The following is a 23,922-nucleotide window of genomic DNA, read 5'->3' as shown; positions in this document are numbered from 1 at the left end:
CAAGAAATCTTGAAAGGGGTCCTCTAAGCAAAGAGAGAGCCTAAAAGCAACATAGACCAGACAGGAACACAGACAATATACAGTAACAATCACCTTACAGGCAATACAATGGCATTAAATTCTTATCTTTCAGTAGTTACCCTGAATGTAAATGGGCTAAATGCCCCAATCAAAAGACACAGGCTATCAGATTGGAAAAAAAAAACAAGACCCATTGATATGCTGTCTTCAAGAGACTCATTTTAGACCCAAAGGCACCTCCAGATTGAAAGTGAAGGGCTGGAAAACCATTTACCATGCTCATGGACACCAAAAGAAAGCTGGGGTGGCAATCCTTATATCAGACAAATTAGATTTTAAACCAAAGACTGTAATAAGAGATGAGGAAGGACACTATATCCTACTTAAAGGGTCTATCTAACAAGAAGATCTAACAATTGTAAATATCTATGCCCCTAACATGGGAGCAGCCAATTATATAAGGCAATTAATAACAAAATCAAAGAAACACATTGACAATATACAATAATGGTAGGGGACTTAACCCCCCCCCCCCCCCCGTGCTGAAATGGACAGATCATCTAAGCAAAAGATCAACAAGGAAATAAAGGCTTTAAATGGCACACTGGACCAGATGGACTTCAGAGATATATTCAGAACATTCCACCCAAAGCAACAGAATACACATTTTTCTCTAGTGCCCATGGAACATCCTCCAGAATAGATCACATCCTGGGTCACAAATCAGGTCTCAACTGGTACCAAAAGATTGGGATCATTCCCTGCCTATTTTCAGACCACAATGCTTTGAAACTAGAACTGAATCACAAGAGGAAAGTTGGAAAGAACTCAAATACATGGAGGCTAAAGAGCATCCTACTAAAGAATGAATGGGTCAACCAGGAAATTAAAGAAGAATTTTAAAAATTCATGGAAACCAATGAAAATGAAAACACAACTGTTCAAAACCTTTGGGATGCAGCAAAGGCAGTCCTAAGAGGAAAGTATATAGCAATACAAGCCTTCCTCAAGAAACAAGAAAGGTCTCAAATACACAACCTAACCCTACACCTAAAGGAGCTAGAGAAAAAACAGCAAATAAAGCCTAAACCCAACAGGAGAAGAGAAATAATAAAGATCAGAGCAGAAATCAATGAAATAGAAACCAAAAGAACAGTAGAACAGATCAGTGAAACTAGGAGCTGGTTCTTTGGAAGAATTAACAAGATTGATAAACCCCTGGCCAGACCTATCAAAAAGAAAAGAGAAATGACCCAAATCAACAAAATCATGCATGCCGGAGGAGAGATCATAACCAACACCAAAGAAATACAAACAATTATAAGAACATATTATGAGGAACTCTATGCCAGCAAATTAGATAATCTGGAAGAAATGGATGCATTCCTAGAGATGTATCAACTACCAAAACTGAACCAGGCAGAAATAGGAAACCTGAACAGACCTATAACCACTAAGGAAATTGAAGCAGTCATCAAAAATCTCCCAACAAACAAAAGCCCCGGGCCAGATGGCTTCCCAGGGGAATTCTACCAAACATTTCAAGAAGAATTAATACCTATTCTTCTGAAACTGGTCCAAAAAATAGAAATGGAAGGAAAACTTCCAAACTCGTTTTATGAGGCCACCATTACCTTGATCCCCAAACCAGACAAAGACCCCATCAAAAAGGAAAACTACAGACCCATATCCCTGATGAACACGGATGCAAAAATTCTCACCAAAATACCAGCCAAGAGGATCCAACAGTACATTAAAAGGATTATTCACCACGACTAAGTGGGATTTATTCCTGGGCTCCAAGGTTGGTTCAACATCTGCAAATCAATCAATGTGACACAATATATTAATAAAAGAAAGAACAAGAACCATACGATCCTCTCAATAGATGCAGGAAAAGCATTTGACAAAGTACAGCATCCTTTCTTGATTAAAACTCTTCACAGTGTAGGGATAGAAGGTAGATACCTCAATATCATAAAAGCCATCTATGAAAAACCCACAGCGAATATCATTCTCAATGGGGAAAAACTGAAAGCTTTTCCCCTAAGGTCAGGAACATGGCAGGGATGTCCACTATCACCACTGCTATTCAACATAGTACTAGAAGTCCTAGCCACAGCAATCAGACAACAAAAAGAAATAAGAGCCATCTGAATTGGCAAAGAAGAAGTCAAACTCTCACTCTTTGCAGATGATATGATACTTTATGTGGAAAACCCAAAAGACTCCACCCAAAAACTGCTAGAACTCATACAGGAATTCAGTAAAGTGACAGGATAGAAAATCAATGCACAGAAATCAGTGGCATTCCTATACACCAACAACAAAACAGAAGTAAGAGAAATTAAGGAGTTGATCCCATTTACAATTGCACCCAAAACCGTAAGATACCAAGAATAAATCTAACCAAAGAGGCAAAGGATCTGTACTCAGAAAACTATAAAATACTCATGAAAGAAATTGAGGAAGACACAAAGAAATGGAAAAACGTTCCATGCTCATGGATTGGAAGAACAAATATTGTGGAGATGTCAATGCTACCTAGAGCAATCTACACATTCAATGCAATCCCCATCAAAACACCATCCACTTTTTTCAAAGAAATGGAACAAATAATCCTAAAATTTGTATGGAACCAGAAAAGACTCTGAATAGCCAAATGGGCAATAAATTTAAATACATGCTTTACCAAGGAAGATTTATAAATGGTGAAAGAAGTGCATGAAAAGACATTCCACATCATTATCAAGGAAATGCAAATTGAAACTGTAATGGATATCATTACATAGCCACTAGAATGACTAAAATGAAAAGATTAGTTCTACCAAATATGGGTGAGAACATGGAACAATTGGAACTCTCATATAGTACACAATGGTATAGCCACTTTGGAAAACAGTTTCTCAGTTTCTTGAAAGTTAAACATACACTTAACATATGACTTGATATTTTGCAAGGAAATTTGAAATTGAGGTTATTCCTCTAGTGCTGAATATTTTCTTTGCTACTCTCAATGTGTGCTCCTTCGCTGTTTTCATGCATTCTGTGTGCACAGTAGCTTTTTTTGGTACAATCCTGAATCATAGTATAATATTTCTGGAGACATTTAAAATGTCAGTTAAAATGAACAAAGCAATATCAACAATGCAAGTAATCTAATTTTAAATGGTAGCAATATGAGCATCTCTGACCAAGTTTGCCTAGCCAATAGTGATTACAAGACTTCATAGATTGTAAGGCACATTCCAGATATGCTAAAATATAAATAATTTTTTTTTTAGAATTGATGAAATGTGGTAATAATAATTATTATGCCAATAATATCAGCCAGTAAATTATTAGTTATATAATATCAGTTAATAAATTAGTAGTCAGGAGCCTGAGTACTTTATTAACTAGTTCTAGGGCTAGATTTATTTTACCCATTTCCCATGGCAAACATTCTATGTCCACTCATCAGTTACCCCCTTTTGGTCTTTCCCATCCTTTCAGTTGCTGTGGGTTTCTTACCAGATACTAAATATGTCATTGGTTTTTACCACCAATTCTAATTCCATTTCAGGCCAGATCTCTCTAGATGAATGATTTAGAAATTTAAAAACTGACTTTATAAAGAGGCAAAACAGATTTAAATGATCAAATGCCATATATGCCATATATGCCATATATAAGCCGATATGTTAACATATTTTTGGAAAATGTTTTAAATGTTCATATGATTCTGTTGGTTGTTTATAGTGTTTGTCTTTTTATATTTTGAGATAACTTTCAAAGAATGCAGTTTTATTAAGATGAATTTTTACTTATTGTGTAGGAGATTGGGAACACTGGAATAAGAAACTTCAGCCATATTATTATCCAACTGACAGTATTCCAGAATATTCATCCATTTTGGTTCCAAATGTTGACAATGTTAGAACAAATTTTTTGATAGACACCATTGCAAAACAACAGAAAGTAAGTCTGATAGTTTCTTAGCTGATCACAAACCTATACAAAACACATGCCTTTTCACACACTACAGATAGAAAAATTAAATTCCAGCACAAGAGGCTGGAGGTAGTGCCATTTAAGGGAAACTCATTTGGCAAATGAACCCCAGGATACACTCCAACTCAATATCCCGTGAACTGCTGACTTCCAGCTTGCTAAGAGAGGTGGGTGTCTGCTCACAGAGTCCCTCCCTACTCCCATGGTCACATGAGTATTTACCCATACTTTCTTCCAGCACAGTTTATAGTACACCTTTTATATTCAAATCTTTAATTGAACTAGGATTGATTGATTATTTATTTATTTTTAGGATTTTATTTTGATGTGGGTCTAATTCTAAAAAGTAATTAAAATTAGTTGTATTAATCATTGCAATGAAAACATAGCTACCAGAACCATAAGGTATTTAAAGCTAACCCCTTTCCACATGATTACCTGATTATTGCAGGCCGTTTTGCTCACAGGAGAGCAGGGAACAGCCAAAACTGTAATGGTTAAGGCCTATTTGAAAAAATATGATCCTGAAGTACAGTTATCCAAAAGTCTAAACTTTTCATCTGCCACAGAACCCATAATGTTTCAGGTAAAACCCATCATTTGCTGAGGTAATCGACATCTTAAATGTTTTGAGTGCTGGTTACAGTAAAATGTGTATGCATATAAAATGTGATGTGTGTGTGTGTGTGTGTGTGTGTGTTAATAGGAAGTGGGGTTGCACTTGGCATTCAGCTATTAGCTTTCCTAGGCCAAATCCAAACATCAGATTTTGACCTAATATTGAGGCTGAAGCTGAACTTTGTGTATAAAATTAATGATTAACATTCTAATAACTTATTTTTTGCAATATTACAATGTCTATTTTAATAATGATATTTATGCATATTAAATAACTCAGTTCTCCTCTGAAAGACATGCTCATCATTTCTAGGAATATGAGTTGAAATCTAACACTTAAGAGAAATATCTCCTCTTCTCTAGAGAACAATGGAAAGCTATGTGGATAAGCGAATGGGAAGCACATATGGGCCGCCAGGAGGCAGAAAAATGACTGTATTTATTGATGATATTAATATGCCTGTGATTAATGAATGGGGAGATCAGGTATGACTGAAACATCTCCTATAAATGATATTTAATCAGTATTTTTAGTTATATATAAAGGTGTCAATAGCCTTTGTCTTATGAAGCCTAGTAGCAATTCGGTCTTTTTTGGCTTCTCTCTTAATAGCTGGCATTCTCCCTTCTTGAAAGCCCTGTGTTTTTCAGCAATACTCCTTCCTGCCTTCAGGCTTCTTGATTTCAGCACCCTTTCTGGCTCCTCTCTTCCTTTCTCCAGGGTTTTACTTCTGTTACTTCTTACTCTATATACTCCCCCCGAGGAATACTTGATTTAGAAAACACTTTTTTTTTTTCTTTTTAACTCTATCACACACATGTCTTCCTTGTGATCATCTGTCAACCCCAGAGTCATTCTCCATCAGAGAACCTCACTGATGCTTTCGGAATTCTGCACATTCCTCATGGGATTCCCAACACCTACCTCCCACCACTGCCCACTGCCTCATCAGTAATGTCTACCTAGAGCCTGTCAGGACCCATCCCATCTGGCCTTTTATCTGAGTTCACCTCAGATACCTGTAGGAAGTCAGGACTCCCAGGTCCATGCTCACCCTAAGACTATTCCTCAAACAACTCTGCATGGCCCTTGAAATAGCAAGACGAGAGTCAATGATAGAACCCTATAGAACAGTTACATGTGAGGGATGGGTGGAGAAAGAGTGGCTTAGGAAGTGATCCAGAGTCGCAAGATGAACCTGGAAAGAAATGAGCCTCTGAATTCAAAAGAGGAAAAATTTCCAATGAGGAGGGAGTGTTAGCAGTGTTAGAGGCTGCAGAAAAGAAAGATAAGAACATAAAGCCCAAACCCAAAACATTCAGTAGTATTGAAGGCTCGGGAGTAAAACCATCCCACATTCTGATTTAAAGTAGTTTGAAGTGTTGAATGTTGATACTTGTAACTCTGACTACTGTTGTAATTGTGCCAACTATTCTGTAACTCACGTATTTAAATTTCTTTGGAGATCCATTTTATCAACGTGGTAAAGAGCACACTGGACTCAATCCAGATGTTTAGCTTATGGTTTTGTTCATGAGTGGTAGCATTTAAATCAAATTGCCTTGCAGGTGACCATCAACATTCACAAACACTTCATTGACAAGAGTTGAATATTTTCTTCTAATCCCAAGTGTACTATTTTATAGGAGTTGTGGAGAAATATGATAGTGATATGTTACTAAAGTATCACTGTATAAAATTTCAGATAACTAATGAGATTGTGCGACAAATGATGGAAATGGAAGGAATGTATAGCTTGGATAAGCCTGGAGACTTCACTACTATTGTTGATGTACAGATCATAGCAGCAATGATCCACCCTGGAGGTGGTCGAAATGATATTCCCCAACGTTTAAAAAGACAGTTTACTGTGTTTAATTGCACATTGCCTTCAAATGCTTCAATAGACAAAATTTTTGGTATGACTATTTTTGATGTTTCTTTTTTTTATTGTATTACATAATGGACAAAAGCCATGCAAAACCTTATTTAAGAGATAAAAAGGCTCTGTCTGTAGTAGGGATTAAGTATCTGAAGTGGAGAGATAAATACCAGAAGAGAGGGACTAAATATTAAGAAGACTCAGGTTTATAGCCCATTCTAAAAATATTTAGAAATAGACTTGTTGAAATTTGGCTTTAAGGTTTTAGTTTTCTTGATATGATTAATCAGAGAAATTTGGGCTAATGAATGACGGCAGATCTATCACAGATTAACAATATATCAAGTCAAAAGTAGCATTTTTTATATGTTAATGAGATGAGATTTTTTTGACAACAAATTTAGGTTTGTATAACTTTTTTCATCAAAAACCATGTATATGAAGACATGCAGCAGAAATTGACCCATGCACATATGCACATTAATTGATATAGCAAGTACTATAGATTAGAAGGGAAAGAGCAGACTTTCAGTAAATGGTAATGGGATATTTAGTAATTATAATGTAAAAATAATTAAAATTGAACCCCTACCTCACACCAAGCATAAAATCAATACAGATGGATTAAAGACCTAAAAAACATTTGGAAGAAAATATAGGAAAATACCTGAATGACATCTGGGTAGGAAAGAATTATTGGTTGATTGATTGATTGATTGATTCATCACTTACATATAATACCCAGTGCTCATCGTAACAAGTGTCCTCCTTAATACCCATCACCTACTTAGCCCATCTGCACTCACCTCCCTCCATCAACTTTCAGTTTGTTCTCTGTTGTTAAGAGTCTCTCATGGTTTTCTTCCCTCAATCTCTCTCTCTCTTTTTCCCTTCCCGTATGTTCATCTGTTTTGCTTCTTAAATTCCACATGAGTGAAATTATATGGTATTTGTCTTTCTCTGACTGACTTATTTTCTTAGCATAATACAGTGTAGCTCCATCCACGTCATTGAAAATGGCAAGATTTCATTCTTTTTGATGGCTGAGTGATATTCCATTGTATATCTATATACCATATCTTCTTTATCCATTTATCAGTCGATGGACATTTGGGCTCTTTCCGTAGTTTGGCTATTGTTGATAATGCTGCTATAAATACTGGGGTACATGTGCCCATTCAAATCACTATTTTTGTATCCTTTGGATAAATACTTACTAGTGCAATTGCTGGGTCATAGGGTAGTTCTATTTTTAACTTTTGAGGAACCTTCAAACTGTTTTCCAGTGTGGCTGCACCAGTTTGCATTCCTGCCAACAGCGTAAGAGGGTTCCCCTTTCTCCATATCCTCGCCAACATCTGTTGTTTCCTGTGTTGTTGATTTTAGCCATTCTGACAGGTGCAAGGTAGCATCTTATCATAGTTTTGATTTGTATTTCCCTGATGATGAGTGATGTTGAGCATCTTTTCATGTGTCTGTTGGCCATCTGTATGTCTTCTTTGGAAACATGTCTATTCATGTCTTCTGCCCATTTCTTTTTTTTTTTAATTTTATTATGTTATGTTAGTCACCATACAGTACATCATTGGTTTTTGTGTGGTGATCCACAATCCATTGTTTTCGTATAACACCCAGTGCTCCATGCAGTACGTGCCCTCCTTAATATCCATCACCGGGCTAACCAATACCCTCTCCCCCCTCCCCTCTAAAACCCTGTTTGTTTCTCAGAGTCCATAGTCTCTCATGGTTCATCTCTCCCTCCAATTCCCCCTCCCCATTTTTCCCTTTCTTCTCCTAATGTCCTCCATGTTATTCCTTATGTTCCACAAATAAGTGAAACCATATGATAATTGACTTTCTCTGCTTGACTTATTTCACTTAGCATAATCTCCTCCAGTCCCATCCATGTTGATGTAAAAGTTGGGTATTCATCTTTTCTGATCTTCTGCCCGTTTCTTAACTGGATTATTTGTCTTCTGGTTGTTGAGTTTTATAAGTTCTTTATATATTTTGGATACTAACCCTTTATCAGATATGTCATTTGCAAATATCTTCTCCTATTCTGCAGGTTGCCAACAGTTTTGTTTGTTTCCTTCACTGTGCAGAAGTTTTTATCCTGATGAAGTCCCAATAGTTCATTTTTGCTTTTGTTTCCCTTACCTCTGATGACGTGTCTAGTAGGAAATTGCCTCAGCTGAGGTCAAAGAGGTTGCTGCCTGTGTTCTCCCTTAGGATGTTGATGGATTCCTGTCTCATATTTAGGTCTTTCATCCATTTTGAGTTTATTTTTGTGTATGGTGTGAGAAAGTGGCCTAGTTTCATTCTTGTGCATGTTGCTGTCCAGTTTTCCCAACACCATTTGTTGAAGAGACTGTCTTGTTTCCATTGGATATTCTGTCCTGCTTTGTCGAAGATTAGTTGACCATATAGTTGTGGGTCTATTTCTGGGTTTTCTATTCTGTTCCATTGATCTATGTGTCTGTTTTTGTGCCAGTAGCATACTGTCTTGATGACTACAGCTTTGTATATAGCTTGAAGTCCAGAATCATGATGCCTCCAGCTTTGCTTTTCTTTTTCAATATTGCTTTGGCTATTTGGGGTCTTTTGTGGTTCCATACAAATTTTAGGATTGTTTGTTCTAGCTCTGTGAAAAATGCTGGTGGTATTTTGATAGAGATTGCATTAAATGTATAGATTGCTTTGAGTCATATAGACATTTTAACAATGTTTGCTCTTCCAAGCCATAAACATGGAATGTTTTTCCATTTCTTTGTGCCCTCTTCAATTTCTTTTATAAGTGTTTTCAGAGTACAGACCTTTTACCTCTTTGGTTAGGTTTATTCCTAGGTACCTTAAGGATTTCAGTGCAATTGTAAATGGGATCGATTCCTTGATTTCTTTTTCTGCTGCTTCATTACTGGTATATAGAAATGCAACAGATTTCTGTGCATTGAGTTATATCCTGAGACTTTACTGAGTTGGTTTATCAGTTCTAGCAGTTTTTTTTGGTGGAGTCTTTTGGGTTTTCTATATATAGTATTATGTCATCTGCAAATAATTAAAGTTTTAATTCTTCCTTATGATTTGGATGCATTTTATTTCTTTTTGTTGTCTGACTGCTATGGCAAGGACTTCCAGTTCTATGTTGGATAAAAGTAGCGAGACTGGACATCCTTGACATATTCCTACCTTAGAGGAAAAGCTCTCAGTTTTCCCCCATTGAGGATAATGTGAGCTTTGGGTCTTTCATAGATGGCCTTTATTATGTTGAGATATATTCCCTCTAAGCCTACTTTGTTGAGGAATTTTATCATGAAAGGATGTTGTACTTTGTCAAATGATTTTTCTGTATCTATTGGAATGATCATAGGGTTCTTCTCTTTTTTCTTACTGATGTGATGCATCATGTTGATTGATTTGCGAATATTGAACCACTCTTGCAACCCAGGAATAAATCTCACTTATTTGTGGTGAATGATTTCTTTTTTATTATGTTATATTAATCACCATACATTACATCATTAGTTTTTGATATAGTGTTCCATGATTATTTGCGTATAACACCCAGTGCTCCATGCAGAACGTGCCCTCCTTAATACCCATCACCAGGCTAACCCATCCTCCCACCCCCCTCCCCTCTAGAACACTCAGTTTGTTTTTCAGAGTCCATTGTCTCTCATGGTTCGTCTACCCCTCCGATTCCCCCCCCTTCATTCTTCCCCTCCTGCTATTTTCTTCTTCTTCTTCTTCTTTTAACATATAATGTATTATTTGTTTCAGAGGTACAGATCTGTGATTCAACAGTCTTGCACAATTCACAGCGCTCACCATAGCACATACCCTCCCCGATGTCTATCACCCAGCTGCCCCATCCCTCCCACCCCCCACCACTCCAGCAACCCTCAGTTTGTTTCCTGAGATTAAGAATTCCTCATATCAGTGAGGTCATATGATACATGTCTTTCTCTGATTGACTTGTTTCGCTCAGCATAACACCCTCCAGTTCCATCCACGTCATTGCAAATGGCAAGATCTCATTCCTTTTGATGGCTGCATAATATTCCATTGTATATATATACCACTTCTTCTTTATCCATTCATCTGTCGATGGACATCTTGGCTCTTTCCACAGTTTGGCTATTGTGGACATTGCTGCTATAAACATCGGGGTGCATGTACCCCTTCGGATCCCTACATTTGTATCTTTGGGGTAAATACCCAGTAGTGCAATTGCTGGATCATAGGGTAGCTCTATTTTCAACTTTTTGAGGAACCTCCATACTGTTTTCCAGAGTGGCTGCACCAGCTTGCATTCCCACCAACAGTGTAGGAGGGTTCCCCTTTCTCCGCATCCCCACCAACATCTGTCGTTTCCTGACTTGTTAATTTTAGCCATTCTGACTGGTGTGAGGTGGTATCTCATTGAGGTTTTGATTTGGATTCCCTGATGCCGAGCGATATTGAGCACTTTTTCATGTGTCTGTTGGCCATTTGGATGTCTTCTTTGGAAAAATGTCTGTTCATGTCTTCTGCCCATTTCTTGATTGGATCATTTGTTCTTTGGGTGTTGAGTTTAAGAAGTTCTTTATAGATTTTGGATACTAGCCCTTTATCTGATATGTCATTTGCAAATATCTTCTCCCATTCTGTCGGTTGTCTTTTGGTTTTGTTGACTGTTTCTTTTGCTGTGTAAAAGCTTTTTATCTTGATGAAGTCCCAATAGATCATTTTTGCCCTTGCTTCCCTTGCCTTTGGTGATGTTTCTAGGAAGAAGTTGCTGCGGCTGAGGTCGAAGAGGTTGCTGCCTGTGTTCTCCTTTAGGATTTTGATGGACTCCTGTCTCACATTGAGGTCTTTTGACCATTTTGAGTCTATTTTTGTGTGTGGTGTAAGGAAACGATCCAGTTTCATTCTTCTGCATGTGGCTGTCCAATTTTCCCAACACCATTTGTTGAAGAGACTTTTTTTTCCATTGGACATTCTTTCCTGCTTTGTCAAAGATTAGTTGACCATAGAGTTGAGGGTCCATTTCTGGGCTCTCTATTCTGTTCCATTGATCTATGTGTCTGTTTTTGTGCCAGTACCATACTGTCTGGATGATTACAGCTTTGTAATAGAGCTGGAAGTCCGGAATTGTGATGCCACCAGCTTTGCTTTTCTTTTTCAACATTCCTCTGGCTATTCGGGGTCTTTTCTGGTTCCATACAAATTTTAGGATTATTTGTTCCATTTCTTTGAAAAAAGTGGATGATATTTTGATGGGGATTGCATTGAATGTGTAGATTGCTCTGTAGCATTGACATCTTCACAATATTTGTTCTTCCAATCCATGAGCATGGAACGTTTTTCCATTTCTTTGTGTCTTCCTCAATTTCTTTCATGAGTATTTTATAGTTTTCTGAGTACAGATTCTTTGCCTCTTTGGTTAGATTTATTCTTGGTATCTTATGGTTTTGGGTGCAATTGTAAATGGGATAGACTCCTTAATTTCTCTTTCTTCTGTCTTGTTGTTGGTGTATAGGAATGCCACTGATTTCTGTGCGTTGATTTTATATCCTGTCACTTTACTGAATTCCTGTATGAGTTCTAGCAGTTTTTGGGTGGAGTCTTTTGGGTTTTCCACATAAAGTATCATATCATCTGCAAAGAGTGAGAGTTTGACTTCTTCTTTGCCAATTCAGATGCCTTTTATTTCTTTTTGTTGTCTGATTGCTGTGGCTAGGACTTCTAGTACTATGTTGAATAGCAGTGGCGATAGTGGACATCCCTGCTGCGTTCCTGACCTTAGGGGAAAAGCTTTCAGTTTTTCCCCATTGAGAATGATATTCGCTGTGGATTTTTCATAGATGGCTTTTATGATACTGAGGTATCTACCTTCTATCCCTATACTGTGAAGAGTTTTAATCAAGAAAGGATGTTGTACTTTGTCAAATGCTTTTCCTGCATCTATTGAGAGGATCATATGGTTCTTGTTCTTTCTTTGATTAATGTATTGTATCACACTGATTGATTTGCAGATGTTGAACCAACCTTGCAGCCCATGGATAAATCCCACTTGGTCGTGGTGAATAATCCTCTTAATGTACTGTTGTATCCTATTGGCTAGTATTTTGGTGAGAATTTTTGCATCCATGTTCATCAGGGATATTGGTCTGTAATTCTCCTTTTTGATGGGGTCTTTGTCTGGTTTGGGGATCAAGGTAATGGTGGCCTCATAAAACGAGTTTGGAAGTTTTCCTTCCATTTCTATTTTTTGGACCAGTTTCAGAAGAATAGGTATTAATTCTTCTTGAAATGTTTGGTAGAATTCCCCTGGGAAGCCGTCCAGCCCTGGGCTTTTGTTTGTTGAGAGATTTTTGATTAGTAGTTATAGGTCTGTTCAGGTTTTCTATTTCTTCCTGGTTTAGTTTTGGTAGTTGATACATCTCTAAGAATGCATCCATTTCTTCCAGATTATCTAATTTGCTGGCATATAGTTGCTCATAATATGTTCTTAGAATTGTTTGTATTTCTTTGGTGTTGGTTGTGATCTCTCCTCTTTCATTCATGATTTTGTTGATTTGGGTCATTTCTCTTTTCTTTTTGATAAGTCTGGCCAGGGGTTTATCAATCTTGTTAATTCTTCCAAAGCACCAGCTCCTAGTTTCGTTGATCTGTTCTACTGTTCTTTTGGTTTCTATTTCATTGATTTCTGCTCTGATCTTTATTATTTCTCTTCTCCTATTGGGTTTAGGCTTTATTTGCTGTTCTTTCTCCAGGTCCTTTAGGTGTAGGGTTAGGTTGTGTATTTGAGACCTTTCTTGTTTCTTGAGGAAGGCTTGTATTGCTATATACTTTCCTCTTAGGACTGCCTTTGTTGCATCCCAAAGGTTTTGAACAGTTGTGTTTTCATTTTCATCTGTTTCCATGAATTTTTTTTTAATTCTTCTTTAATTTCCTGGTTGACCCATTCATTCTTCAGTAGGATACTCTTTAGCCTCCACGTATTTGAGTTCTTTCCAACTTTCCTCTTGTGATTCAGTTCTAGTTTCAAAGCATTGTGGTCTGAAAATATGCAGGGAATGATCCCAATCTTTTGGTACCGGTTGAGACCTGATTTGTGACCCAGGATGTGATGTATTCTGGAGAATGTTCCATGGGCACTAGAGAAGAATGTGTATTCCATTGCTTTGGGTGGAATGTTCTGAATATATCTCTGAAGTCCATTTGGTCCAATGTGTCATTTAAAGTCTTTATTTCCTTGTTGATCTTTTGCTTAGATGATCTGTCCATTTCAGTAAGGGGGGTGTTAAAGTCCCCCACTATTATTGTATTGTTGTCAATGTGTTTCTTTGCTTTTGTTATTAATTGCCTTATATAATTGGCTGCTCCCATGTTAGGGGCATAGATATTTACAATTGTTAGATCTTCTTGTTAGATAGACCCTTTAAGTAGGATATAGTGTCCTTCCTCATCTCTTATTACAGTCTTTGGTTTAAAATCTAATTTGTCTGATATAAGGATTGCCACCCCAGCTTTCTTTTGGTGTCCATTAGCATGGTAAATGGTTTTCCAGCCCTTCACTTTCAATCTGGGGGTGTCTTTGGGTCTAAAATGAATCTCTGGCAGACAGCATATCGATGGGTCTTGTTTTTTTATCCAATCTGATAGCCTGTGTCTTTTGATTGGGGCATTTAGCCCATTTACATGCAGGGTAACTATTGAAAGGTAAGAATTTAGTGCCATTGTATTGCCTGTAAAGTGACTGTTACTGTATATTGTCTGTGTTCCTGTCTGGTCTATGTTGCTTTTAGGCTCTCTCTTTGCTTAGAGGACCCCTTTCAATATTTCTTGTAGGGCTCGTTTTGTGTTTGCAAATTCCTTTAGTTTTTGTTTGTCCTGGAAGCTTTTTATCTCTCCTTCTATTTTCAATGACAGCCTAGCTAGATATAATATTCTTGGCTGCATATTTTTTCTCGTTTAGTGCTCTGAATATATCCTGCCAGTCCTTTCTGGCCTGCCAGGTCTCTGTGGATAGTCTGTTGCCAATCTAATGTTTCTACCATTGTAGCTTACATATCTCTTCTCCTGAGCTGCTTTCAGGATTTTCTCTTTGTCTCTGAGGCTCCTAAGTTTTACTATTAGATGTCGAGGTGTTGACCCTATTTTTATTGATTTTGAGAGGGGTCCTCTGTGCCTCCTGGATTTTGATGTGTGTTTCCTTCCCCAAATTAGGGAAGTTCTCTGCTATAATTTGCTCCAATATACCTTCTGCCCCCCCCTTCTTCTTCTGGGATCCCAATTATTCTAATGTTGTTTTGTCTTATGGTATCACTTATCTCTCGAATTCTGTCCTCGTGATCCAGTAGTTGTTGATCTCTCTTTTTCTCAGCTTCTTTATTTTCCATCATTTGGTCTTCTATATCACTAATTCTCTCTTCTGCCTCATTTATCCTAGCAGTTAGAGCCTCCATTTTTTATTGCACCTCATTAATAGCCTTTTTTATTTCGACTTGGTTAGATTTTAGTTGTTTTATTTCTCCAGAAAGGATCTCTCTAATAACTTCCATGCTTCTTTCAAGCCCAGCTAGTATCTTTAAAACCATCATTCTGGACTCTAGTTCTGACATCATACTAATGTCCATATTGATTAGGTCCCTGGCAGTCAGTACTGCCTCTTGTTCTTCTTGTTGAGGTGATTTTTCCTCTCTTGTCATTTTGTCCAGAGGAGAATAGATGAATGAGAGAACAAAATGCTAACAGGGTAACAACATCCCCAGAAAATATACTCTAAACAAATGAGAAAAGACCTGAAACTGGGGGAAAAGAAAGGGAAAGAAAGAAAAAAGAAAAAGAAAAAAAAAAAAAAAAGAAAAAGATAAAAACAAACAAAAACAGAACAAAACAAAACAAACAGAATATGATCAAATATGATCAGTCTGGTGCATAGATCAGTGCCACACACTAGATTTGGGGCATATTTTGGTTTGTTAGAAGAAAGTGCCTCCCAAAATTTTAAGGAAAGAAAAACTTATATATGTACAAAAATAAGGGTTGAAGGAGATGAAGGGATAGAATATGACTGTAAAGATGAAAATTATAAAAGATTTTATAAAAGGAATTGATAAGAAGTTGTTTGAAAAAAGAAAGAAGAGGATTTAAAAATAAAAAGGGAGAGAATGTGATCAGGCAGGAGACTAGAACAAAGCCATACACTAGAGATTTAGGGTATATTTTGATCTGTTAGAAGAAACTGTATCTGAAAATTTTAAAGATAGAACAACTTATATATATATACCAAAAATAAGGGTAACTACTATGAAGGGATAGAATATGACTCTTCCAGAAAGTGGTCGCTTTTCTGTTCAGAGAGTTGTTGCTATTCTTTTCTTCGATCTCCTGTTGAGTTCGTAGGTGTTCAGAATGGTTTGATTCGTATCCAGCTGAATTCCTGGCACCAGATGAAATCCAGGTCTCCTACTCCTCTGCCATCTTGCTCCTTTCCCAGAAAAGAGTTAATGATTTTTTTAATGTATTGTTGGGTTCAGTTTGCTAGTATTTTACTGAGGATTTTTACATCTATGTTCATCAGAGGTATTGGCCAAAGTTCTCTTTTTCTGTGGTGTTTTTATCTGGTTTTGGTATCAGGATAATGCTGGCCTCATAGAATGAATTTGGAAGTTTTCCTTCCTTTTCTTTTTTTGGAATAGTTTGCAAAGAATATGTATTAACTCTTCTTTAAATGTTTGGTTGAATTTGCCTGTCAAGCCATCTAGTGTCTTGTTCCTGACCATAGAGGAAAAGCTCTCAGTTTTCCCCCATGGAGGATAATGAGAGCTTTGGGTCTTTCATAGATGGCCCTTATTATGTTGAGATATGTTCCCTCTAAGCCTACTTTGTTGAGGGATTTTATCAAGAATGGATGTTGTGGAGTGCCTGGGTGGCTCAGTCAGTTAAGTGTCTGCCTTCAGCTCAGATCATGATCCTGGAGTCCTGGGATGGAGCCCCACATCGGGCTCTCTGCTCAGCAGGGAGCCTGCTTCTCCCTCTCCCTCTGCCCCTACCCCTCCACCCCCAGCTCATGCTCGCTCTCAAATAAATAAATAAATAAATAAATAAATAAATAAAGACAATGGATGCTGTACTTTGTCACACGCTTTTTCTGCATCTACTGAGAGGATCATCTGGTTCTTATCCTTCCTTTCATTAATGTGGTGTATCATGTTGATTGATTTGTGAATATTGAACCATGCCTACAGCCCAGGAATAAATCCCACTTGATCATGGTGAATAATTCTTTTAATGTACTGTTGGAATCGATTTGCTAGTATCTTGTTGAGAGTTTTTACATCCATGTTCATCAGGGATGGTCTCCTTTTTAGTGGGGTATTTGTCTGGTTTTGGAATCAAGGTAATGCTGGCCTTGTAGAATGAGTTTGGAAGTTTTTCTTCCATTTCTATGTTTTGGAACAGTTTGAGAAGAATAACTATTAACTCCTCTTTAAATGTCTGATAGAATTCCACTGGGAAACCATCTGGCCTTGGACTTTTGTTTGTTGGGAGATTTTTGATTACTGATTCAATTTCTTTACTGGTTATGCATCTGTTCAAATTTTCTATTTCTTCCTGTTTCAGTTTTGGTAGTTTGTATGTTCCTAGTAATTTGTCCATTTCTTCCTATTTGCCCAATTTCTTAGCATACAATTTTTCATAATATTCTCTTATAATTGTTTGTATATCTGTGCTGTTGGTTGTGATCTCTCCTCTTTTGTTCGTGATTTTATTTATTTGGGTCCTTTCTCTTTTCCATTTAATAAGTCTGGCTAGGGGGTTATCAATTTTATTAATTCTTTCAAAGAATCAGCTCTTAGTTTCATATATCTGTTCTGTTTTTTTTATATCATTTATTTCTGTTCTAATCCTTATTATTTCCCTTCTTCTGCTAGCTTTAGGCTTTGTTTGATGTTCCTTTTCTAGCTCCTTGCTTCTAGAGGTAGGTCTGTATTGCAATATACTTTTCTCTTAGGACTACTTTTGCTGCATCCCAAAGGTTTTGGATTGTCGTGTTTTCATTTTCATTTGCCTCCATGTAATTTTTTATTTCTTCTTTAATTTTGTGGTTGACCCATTCATTCTTTAGTAGCATGTTTTTTAACCTCCATGTGTTTGTGGTCTTTCCAAATTTTTTCTTATGGTTGACTTCAAGTTTCATGATATTGTGGTCCAAAAATATGCAGGGAATGATCTCAATGGTTTTGTACTTGTTGAGACCTGATTTGTGACCCAGTATGTGATCTATTCTGGAGAATGTTCCATGTACACTCAAAAAGAATGTATATTCTGCTGCTTTAGGATGAAATGTTCTAAACATATCTGTTAAGTCCATGTGGTCCAGTGTGTCACTCAAAGTCATTGTTTCCTTGATGATTTTCTGCTTAGATCATCTGTCCATTGTTGTTAAGTGGGGTGTTAAAGTCCCCTATTGTTATTGTATTATTACAATGAGTTTTTTTTATGTTTGTTATTAATTGATTTATATATTTGGGTGCTTCCAAGTTGGGGCATACATATTTATAATTGTTAGATCTTCTTGATGTGTAGACCCCTTAATTATGATATAATGCCCTTCTTCATCTCTGTTATAGTCTTTGTTTTAAAATCTAGTTTGTCTGATATAAGTATGGCTACTCTGGCTTTCTTTTGATGTCCATTAGCATGATAGATGGTTCTCCATCCCCCCACTTTCAATCTGCAGGTATCTTTAGGTCTAAAATGAGCCTTTTGTGGACATCATATAGATGGATCTTGTGTTTTTATCCAATCTGATACCCTATGTCTTTTGTTTGGAGTATTTAGTCCATTTACATTTAGAGTGACTATTGATAGATATGAATTTAGTGACATTGTGTTACCTGTAAAGTTGGTATATCTGATGATGTTCTCTGTTTCTTTCTAGTCTTTGTTGCTTTTGTTCTTTTTTTTTCCCCACTCAATGAGTCCCCTGGAGAGGCCATGCCACAACTCCCAAATGTACTCCCCCAAAGGGGAACTGTTTCTCCCCATGTGACCCAGGGGATCCTCAGACCACACTGCACACTCCTGGGCCTCTGCCCTCCTTCCCCACCAGACCACCACTAAGCCTGCCAGGCACAACCCCAGTGATGGTGCAGATGTCTAGAACTTCAGACTTTGAGCTCCATTGCTTATAAAGACTTGTGGTAGTCAGCCCCTCTCCTTTTCCCAGTCAATGGTTTTGGGAAAGAGTTTTTCTTGTGCAACCCCCTGCCTGCTGCTTCACTCTTTCTCTCTTGCTCCTCTATCTGCGATAAAGGCTCCCTCCCCTTTGCAGCACCTGCAATTCTTTTCTTCTCCCAAATCACCTCTCAGCAGCTCCTACCTTGTATGATGTGGACATTTTTCTACCTCTAGATGTGCAGTTTGTTCTTAGTCCTCAGATCAGTTTCTTGGGTGTTCAGAATGATTTGATAATTATCTAGCTGTATTCAAGGGATGAGGCAAGCTTAGGGTCCCCCTACTCCTCCACCATCTTAACTCCTCTTCTAGGAAAGAACTTTTTAAGTGAGACTCTGAAAGCGTAAACCATAAGGAAAGAGACGACAAGTTTGACTAGATTAAAATAAAGAACTTTTGTTTGTCTAAAAAGCAACATTAAAGAGTGAAAAGACAAGCCTCAAAAGTGGAAGAAAAAATTTCAACATATGCAATAAAACAAAAAAAGTTAGTAATCTGAACACTTAAAGAAATCCTATGAATCAGAGAAAAGCAAACATCCTAATATAAAAATGGACACAAAACCAAGCACGTTAAGAAGAGGAAAGCAAATGACCAATAAACAAATGTAAAGATGATAGACATACTAATATTCAGGAAAATGCAAATTTAAAACACCAAGGAAATACCATTTATACCCACTGGATTTGCAAAAAATGAAAAATTCTGACAAAATCAGGCATTGGTGAGAATGGGCAGGAACTGAGACACTTACCACCTGCTGGTAAAGCAGAACGTGTGGACACCCACAGCAGTTCCACTCCCAGGCATATGCCAGTTTATCATTTGTCTCCTTTATGATTTGCATATTTTGAGTTGCATTTAAGAAGTCCTTTCCTACCCAGAGGTCATGCAGATACTCGCCTATATTTTCTTCCAAACATTATAGTTTTGCCTTCCATATTTAAACCCTTAATCCATCTTTACTTGATTCTGTACATGTGTGCCAGAAGACACACAAGCATGTTTATAGAACAATGTTCAAGATAGCAAAAACCTTGGAATAATCCAAATATTTTTTGACAGTAACATTGGGTCAATAAATTGTGGTGTAGGCCCACAGCATGAAGCTATGCAGCAGGGAACATGAATAAACACAGCTACAGGTTCCCATGTGGATGAATCCTAGAAATAAGTTGAGTAAAAGAAGCAAGTCACAAAGGAATATGTGATATGATCCCATTAAATTAAATTTCAAAAGTTGAAGTTAAAGAAAAGGTTAAAGGTCAAAACCATAAGTGGCAAAGCTATAAAGAAAAGTGAGTCACAGATTCTCACCAGGTCAGAGTAGTGGCTGCTCTTGGAGGAAGGAAAGGGTTGTGGACAGGGATGGACAAATGGGGGTTTCTAGTATACTGGGGCACGGTTGTGTTTCTCAATCTAGTAGACTGTATGTGAGTGTTTATTTGTTAAACTATTTTATACACGCTTCAATATGATTAATACTGAAAACTAAAGACAGAAAGAAATGAGAAACTGAGGCTCAGAGAAGTGAAACGACTGCCCAGTCAAGGCCATTCAGTTAGCGTGTGGCAGAGGTGTGGTGTTAATCCTGTTTCCGATGCCAGATGCCATGCTTCTTACAGAATCCTTGTCCCACAGGAAGTCAGGGATCTAGAATACGGGATTTCAGGAAGCAGAAGGGTCTTGCAGGCATCGAACACAACCAACCCTGACTTCATAGGACAATTTGATGTTCCCCTCAGGGCTACTCTTCTTCGGTCCACGTGAATGAATCCCAGTTTCTTTAGCTGCTCCACCTTTCATAAACCTGCTCTGCATTGCTGAGCAAATATTCCTGTTTCCATTCCTCTGAAAATACCATGCTCAGAACTGAAGGTATTATTCAACATGAAATCTCACTGGAGTGAAGTAGAGTAAATCTGTTTTTGCAGTCTAAAACCAAAAACACTGAGAATTTAAGAACAGTCTATAAATCTACAACCCAGTCCTTCCTGAGGGTGACTGTGTCAGATTGTCATTGTGCTGGGTGTTTCCAAGGGACCATTATATCACCAGCCCAGGCCAGGGTCACAAAGTGTGGGTCCTGATTCCAATTCTATCAACAACCAATCCATGTGACCTTGAACAATTTCCCTTCCTGGTCTTGGTCCGGTCTCCATATCTGTGATATGAGCAAGTAGTCTCTAAATTCTTTTCCAGCCCTTATATGCTTCAGGGTGAGTGCTATTTTATGGGCTCCAGAGCCAGGCTGCTCAGGTTCAAATCTCAGATCCACTCACATACAAGCTGTGCGACCTTGGGCAAGTTACTAAACTCAGAATGGGAATAATGATAATATCTATCTGAGATCCTTTTCCATAGGATGTGGGGAAGACTAAGTGAGTTAATACATATAAGATGCTTATCACTACACACTAAGCTTTGCTGGCCCCACTCCTGACTTCCAGTCTTAGTTGATTCCTTGAGAGAAATTCTTAATGTCACCCAGCTTACTCAGTCTTATCATGATTTATTCACCGGGATAAACATGCACCTTGTAATCTTTTCATAAGTGTGCACCTTCAATCTTGTTTTATTTTCCAGGACTTATTGGCTGTGGGTACTTTGATCCTTGCAGAAAGTTCAAACTTGAAGTATGTGAGATGATTGCAAATTTAGTTTCAGCAGGCAGAATGCTGTGGCAGTGGACGAAGGTACAGAAGCGTTGTTGTCCGTAATAACAGAAAGTCAACTATTACTCGGTCCGTTCTCACCTCATGGCTCATGAACTTATCATCACATTATGGAGTAGTGGGGTTTTTTTGAAAAAGACAAATTAGGTGCTCAAATAGATTTATGACACATTTTCCTTCCAGGGAGCAAATATTCCAACTAGATGATGCTTTCCATATGTATGAGATATTACTATAAACCACACACGGCATCCAAGATAAAGTAGAATTTTGCTAAAATGAGAATACTGCTTTTCCACTTGTTACTCTGATTTGTATGTCAGACACTCACATGTTTACTGGCTGACTGAATACATGAATTTCTGGATATTCTTAGCTACCTGAGACTTAAAGTCAAACTTGTGTGAGTCTCTGAGATGGAACGGGAATTAGTAAATGGATGGAAGTGTACTTAACAAAATAGATATATATATTTAGATAAGATTTATTTATTTACCTTAGAGAGTGGGGGCGAGAGGGAGAGAGAGTCTCAAGCATACTCCACGCTAAGCGTGGAGCCTGACACTGGCCTCGGTCTCACAACCCTGAGATCACAACCTGAGCTGGACACTTAACCAACTGCACCACCAGTCTAGATTTTAATATACAGGTCAGTGCCCTAAGTAAAGCTCAGCAAACCTGTAGCTGTCACCAGATGGCTCAAAGCAGACTCATGCAAAAGCAATTAAACGTAGGTCTGTGACATCTCAGACCTAGGCTTAAAACAAGGCTGAGGTATTTGCCAAAAAACATTCATTAGGCCAATTACACATATCTGGGAGGAAGCTTATGTCCTGGGGAAACTTGGAGGGTGTCAACCTCTCAGATTCCTGGGGGAATTCTAGATAAGAGAATTATAAAGAGAGGAAGGTGTTCCTTATGAAATGCTTGTTCCTTGCATGGGGTCTGCCCCACATAATGCCCTGTTCCTTGCATGGGGTCTGCCCCTTGCCAAGACAGGATCTTTGCACATGCCGTTCTGCCTCTCTTAAAGAAAACTCAAAATGAATGGCCAGGGCTGAGTGTCTGAGATAATTTTCTGCGGTCAGATCCATCCATTGTTCACACTCATGTGATTATATACATATTTTCCTGAAAAGCTTTGGCCTTCTGGTTGTCTTTCCATCAAAGCTTTTCTCGTTATATGAATGTTTACCGGTTCCATTTCTCATCTTTCTTTACCTCTTTAACCTGTTTTCCACAAGCTTTCATTCCACTGCTCTCATCAGGGTCACCAAAGATCTCAGTCTTGGCAAATCCAAAGGTTGATGTCTTCCTTTTACTTGACTCTTTAGCGCATTTGACATAAAAGTCTCCCTCTCGACACATTTTTCACTTGGTTTCCAAGGAAACTCATGATCTTAGTTTTCTTCCTACCTGACAAGTTACCTTTTTAAAAGTCCCCCCTCTTCTTCCCTTCCTCTAGATACTGGAGTGCACCCGATCTCAACTCTAGGACCTCTCCCCTGTCTGTATTCTTTACCCAGATGGTTTCTCCAGCTCCAAGGCCTTAAACACCATCTCCGTGCTGATGACTTCAAAATCTGTGCTTCCATTCCAGGCCTCTCTGCTTGGCTCCATACTGATTTCCTACTGCTTAGTAGACATCGCCATTTAGATGTCCAATAACCATCTTAAAGTTAACGTGTCTACACAGAACTCTTAATTGTCCTTCAATATGACCTTCCCTCAGACTTTTGCATCTTTTTAGCTAATAGCAACACCACTGATCCTTCTCCTCAGATAAAAAACTGGCACCAGCCTTGATTTGTCTCCCTCATCCCTCTATTTCCAATCCATCAGCAAGTCTCAGTTACCATGCTTTCAGAATATATCCCAAAGCTTGAGCACTCTCTGCCATCTCAGAGTGACCCCCCTGATAGATGCTTCTATCACCTGCCCTCTGGACCATGCAGCCATTTGCTTTCTTTTTGCCCTCCTAGAGTCTGTTCTTTTTTTTTTTTTTAAAGATTTTATTTATTTATTTGAGAGAGAGAGTGAGAGAGAGAGAGAGCACAAGAGGGGGGAGCGGGAGAGGGAGAAGCAGACTCCCTGCTGAGCAGGGAGCCCGATGCGGAACTCGATCCCGGGACTCCAGAATCATGACCTGAGCCGAAGGCAGTCGCTTAACCAACTGAGCCACCCAGGCGCCCCGAGTCTGTTCTTTACACAGTCCTAAAATGCTTTTGAAGAAAGTAAATGAGAAATCATTACTCCTTCTCAAAACCACCAGGAGGCTCCCAGGTACACTTAGAGTGAAACCCAACGCCTTGCTCTGGCCTGTGAAACTCACCCCCTGAGCTGGTCCCTGCTCGCCCCTTCCACCTTCTGCTCCAGCGGCCCTGCCCTCTCGCTGTTCCTCGAACACCCCATGTTTCTTGTGCCTCTGGGCCACCATACTTTGTTTGACTCATTCTCATCCTTCTTACCTTCAGAGGGGCTTTCTCAGATCATTGTCTCTA

At 38.3% G+C, this 23,922-nt stretch overlaps 1 protein-coding gene and 1 long non-coding RNA gene across 2 annotated transcripts in view; one reads left to right on the top strand and one right to left on the bottom strand.

Moving 5' to 3' along the window:
• Positions 1-23,922, top strand: part of DNAH8 (dynein axonemal heavy chain 8) — a 431,463-nt gene that overhangs the window by 254,208 nt on the left and 153,333 nt on the right. Inside the window, exons 54-58 of the mRNA XM_078055380.1 lie at positions 3,839-3,981; positions 4,466-4,600; positions 4,996-5,118; positions 6,339-6,552; positions 21,333-21,442. Of these exons, the coding sequence (XP_077911506.1) occupies positions 3,839-3,981; positions 4,466-4,600; positions 4,996-5,118; positions 6,339-6,552; positions 21,333-21,442 (725 nt within the window). The remainder of the gene's footprint in view (positions 1-3,838; positions 3,982-4,465; positions 4,601-4,995; positions 5,119-6,338; positions 6,553-21,332; positions 21,443-23,922) is intronic.
• LOC144379086 (uncharacterized) overlaps positions 1-23,922 on the bottom strand; it is a 231,690-nt gene that overhangs the window by 201,671 nt on the left and 6,097 nt on the right. The gene's annotated exons all lie outside the window — the stretch shown is intronic.

The sequence above is a fragment of the Halichoerus grypus genome, chromosome 9, assembly GCF_964656455.1.
Source record: "Halichoerus grypus chromosome 9, mHalGry1.hap1.1, whole genome shotgun sequence".
NCBI classification, from domain to species: domain Eukaryota; kingdom Metazoa; phylum Chordata; class Mammalia; order Carnivora; family Phocidae; genus Halichoerus; species Halichoerus grypus.
Note: the sequence above shows the minus strand (reverse complement) of the source record. Positions and strands in the feature narration are given on the sequence as shown.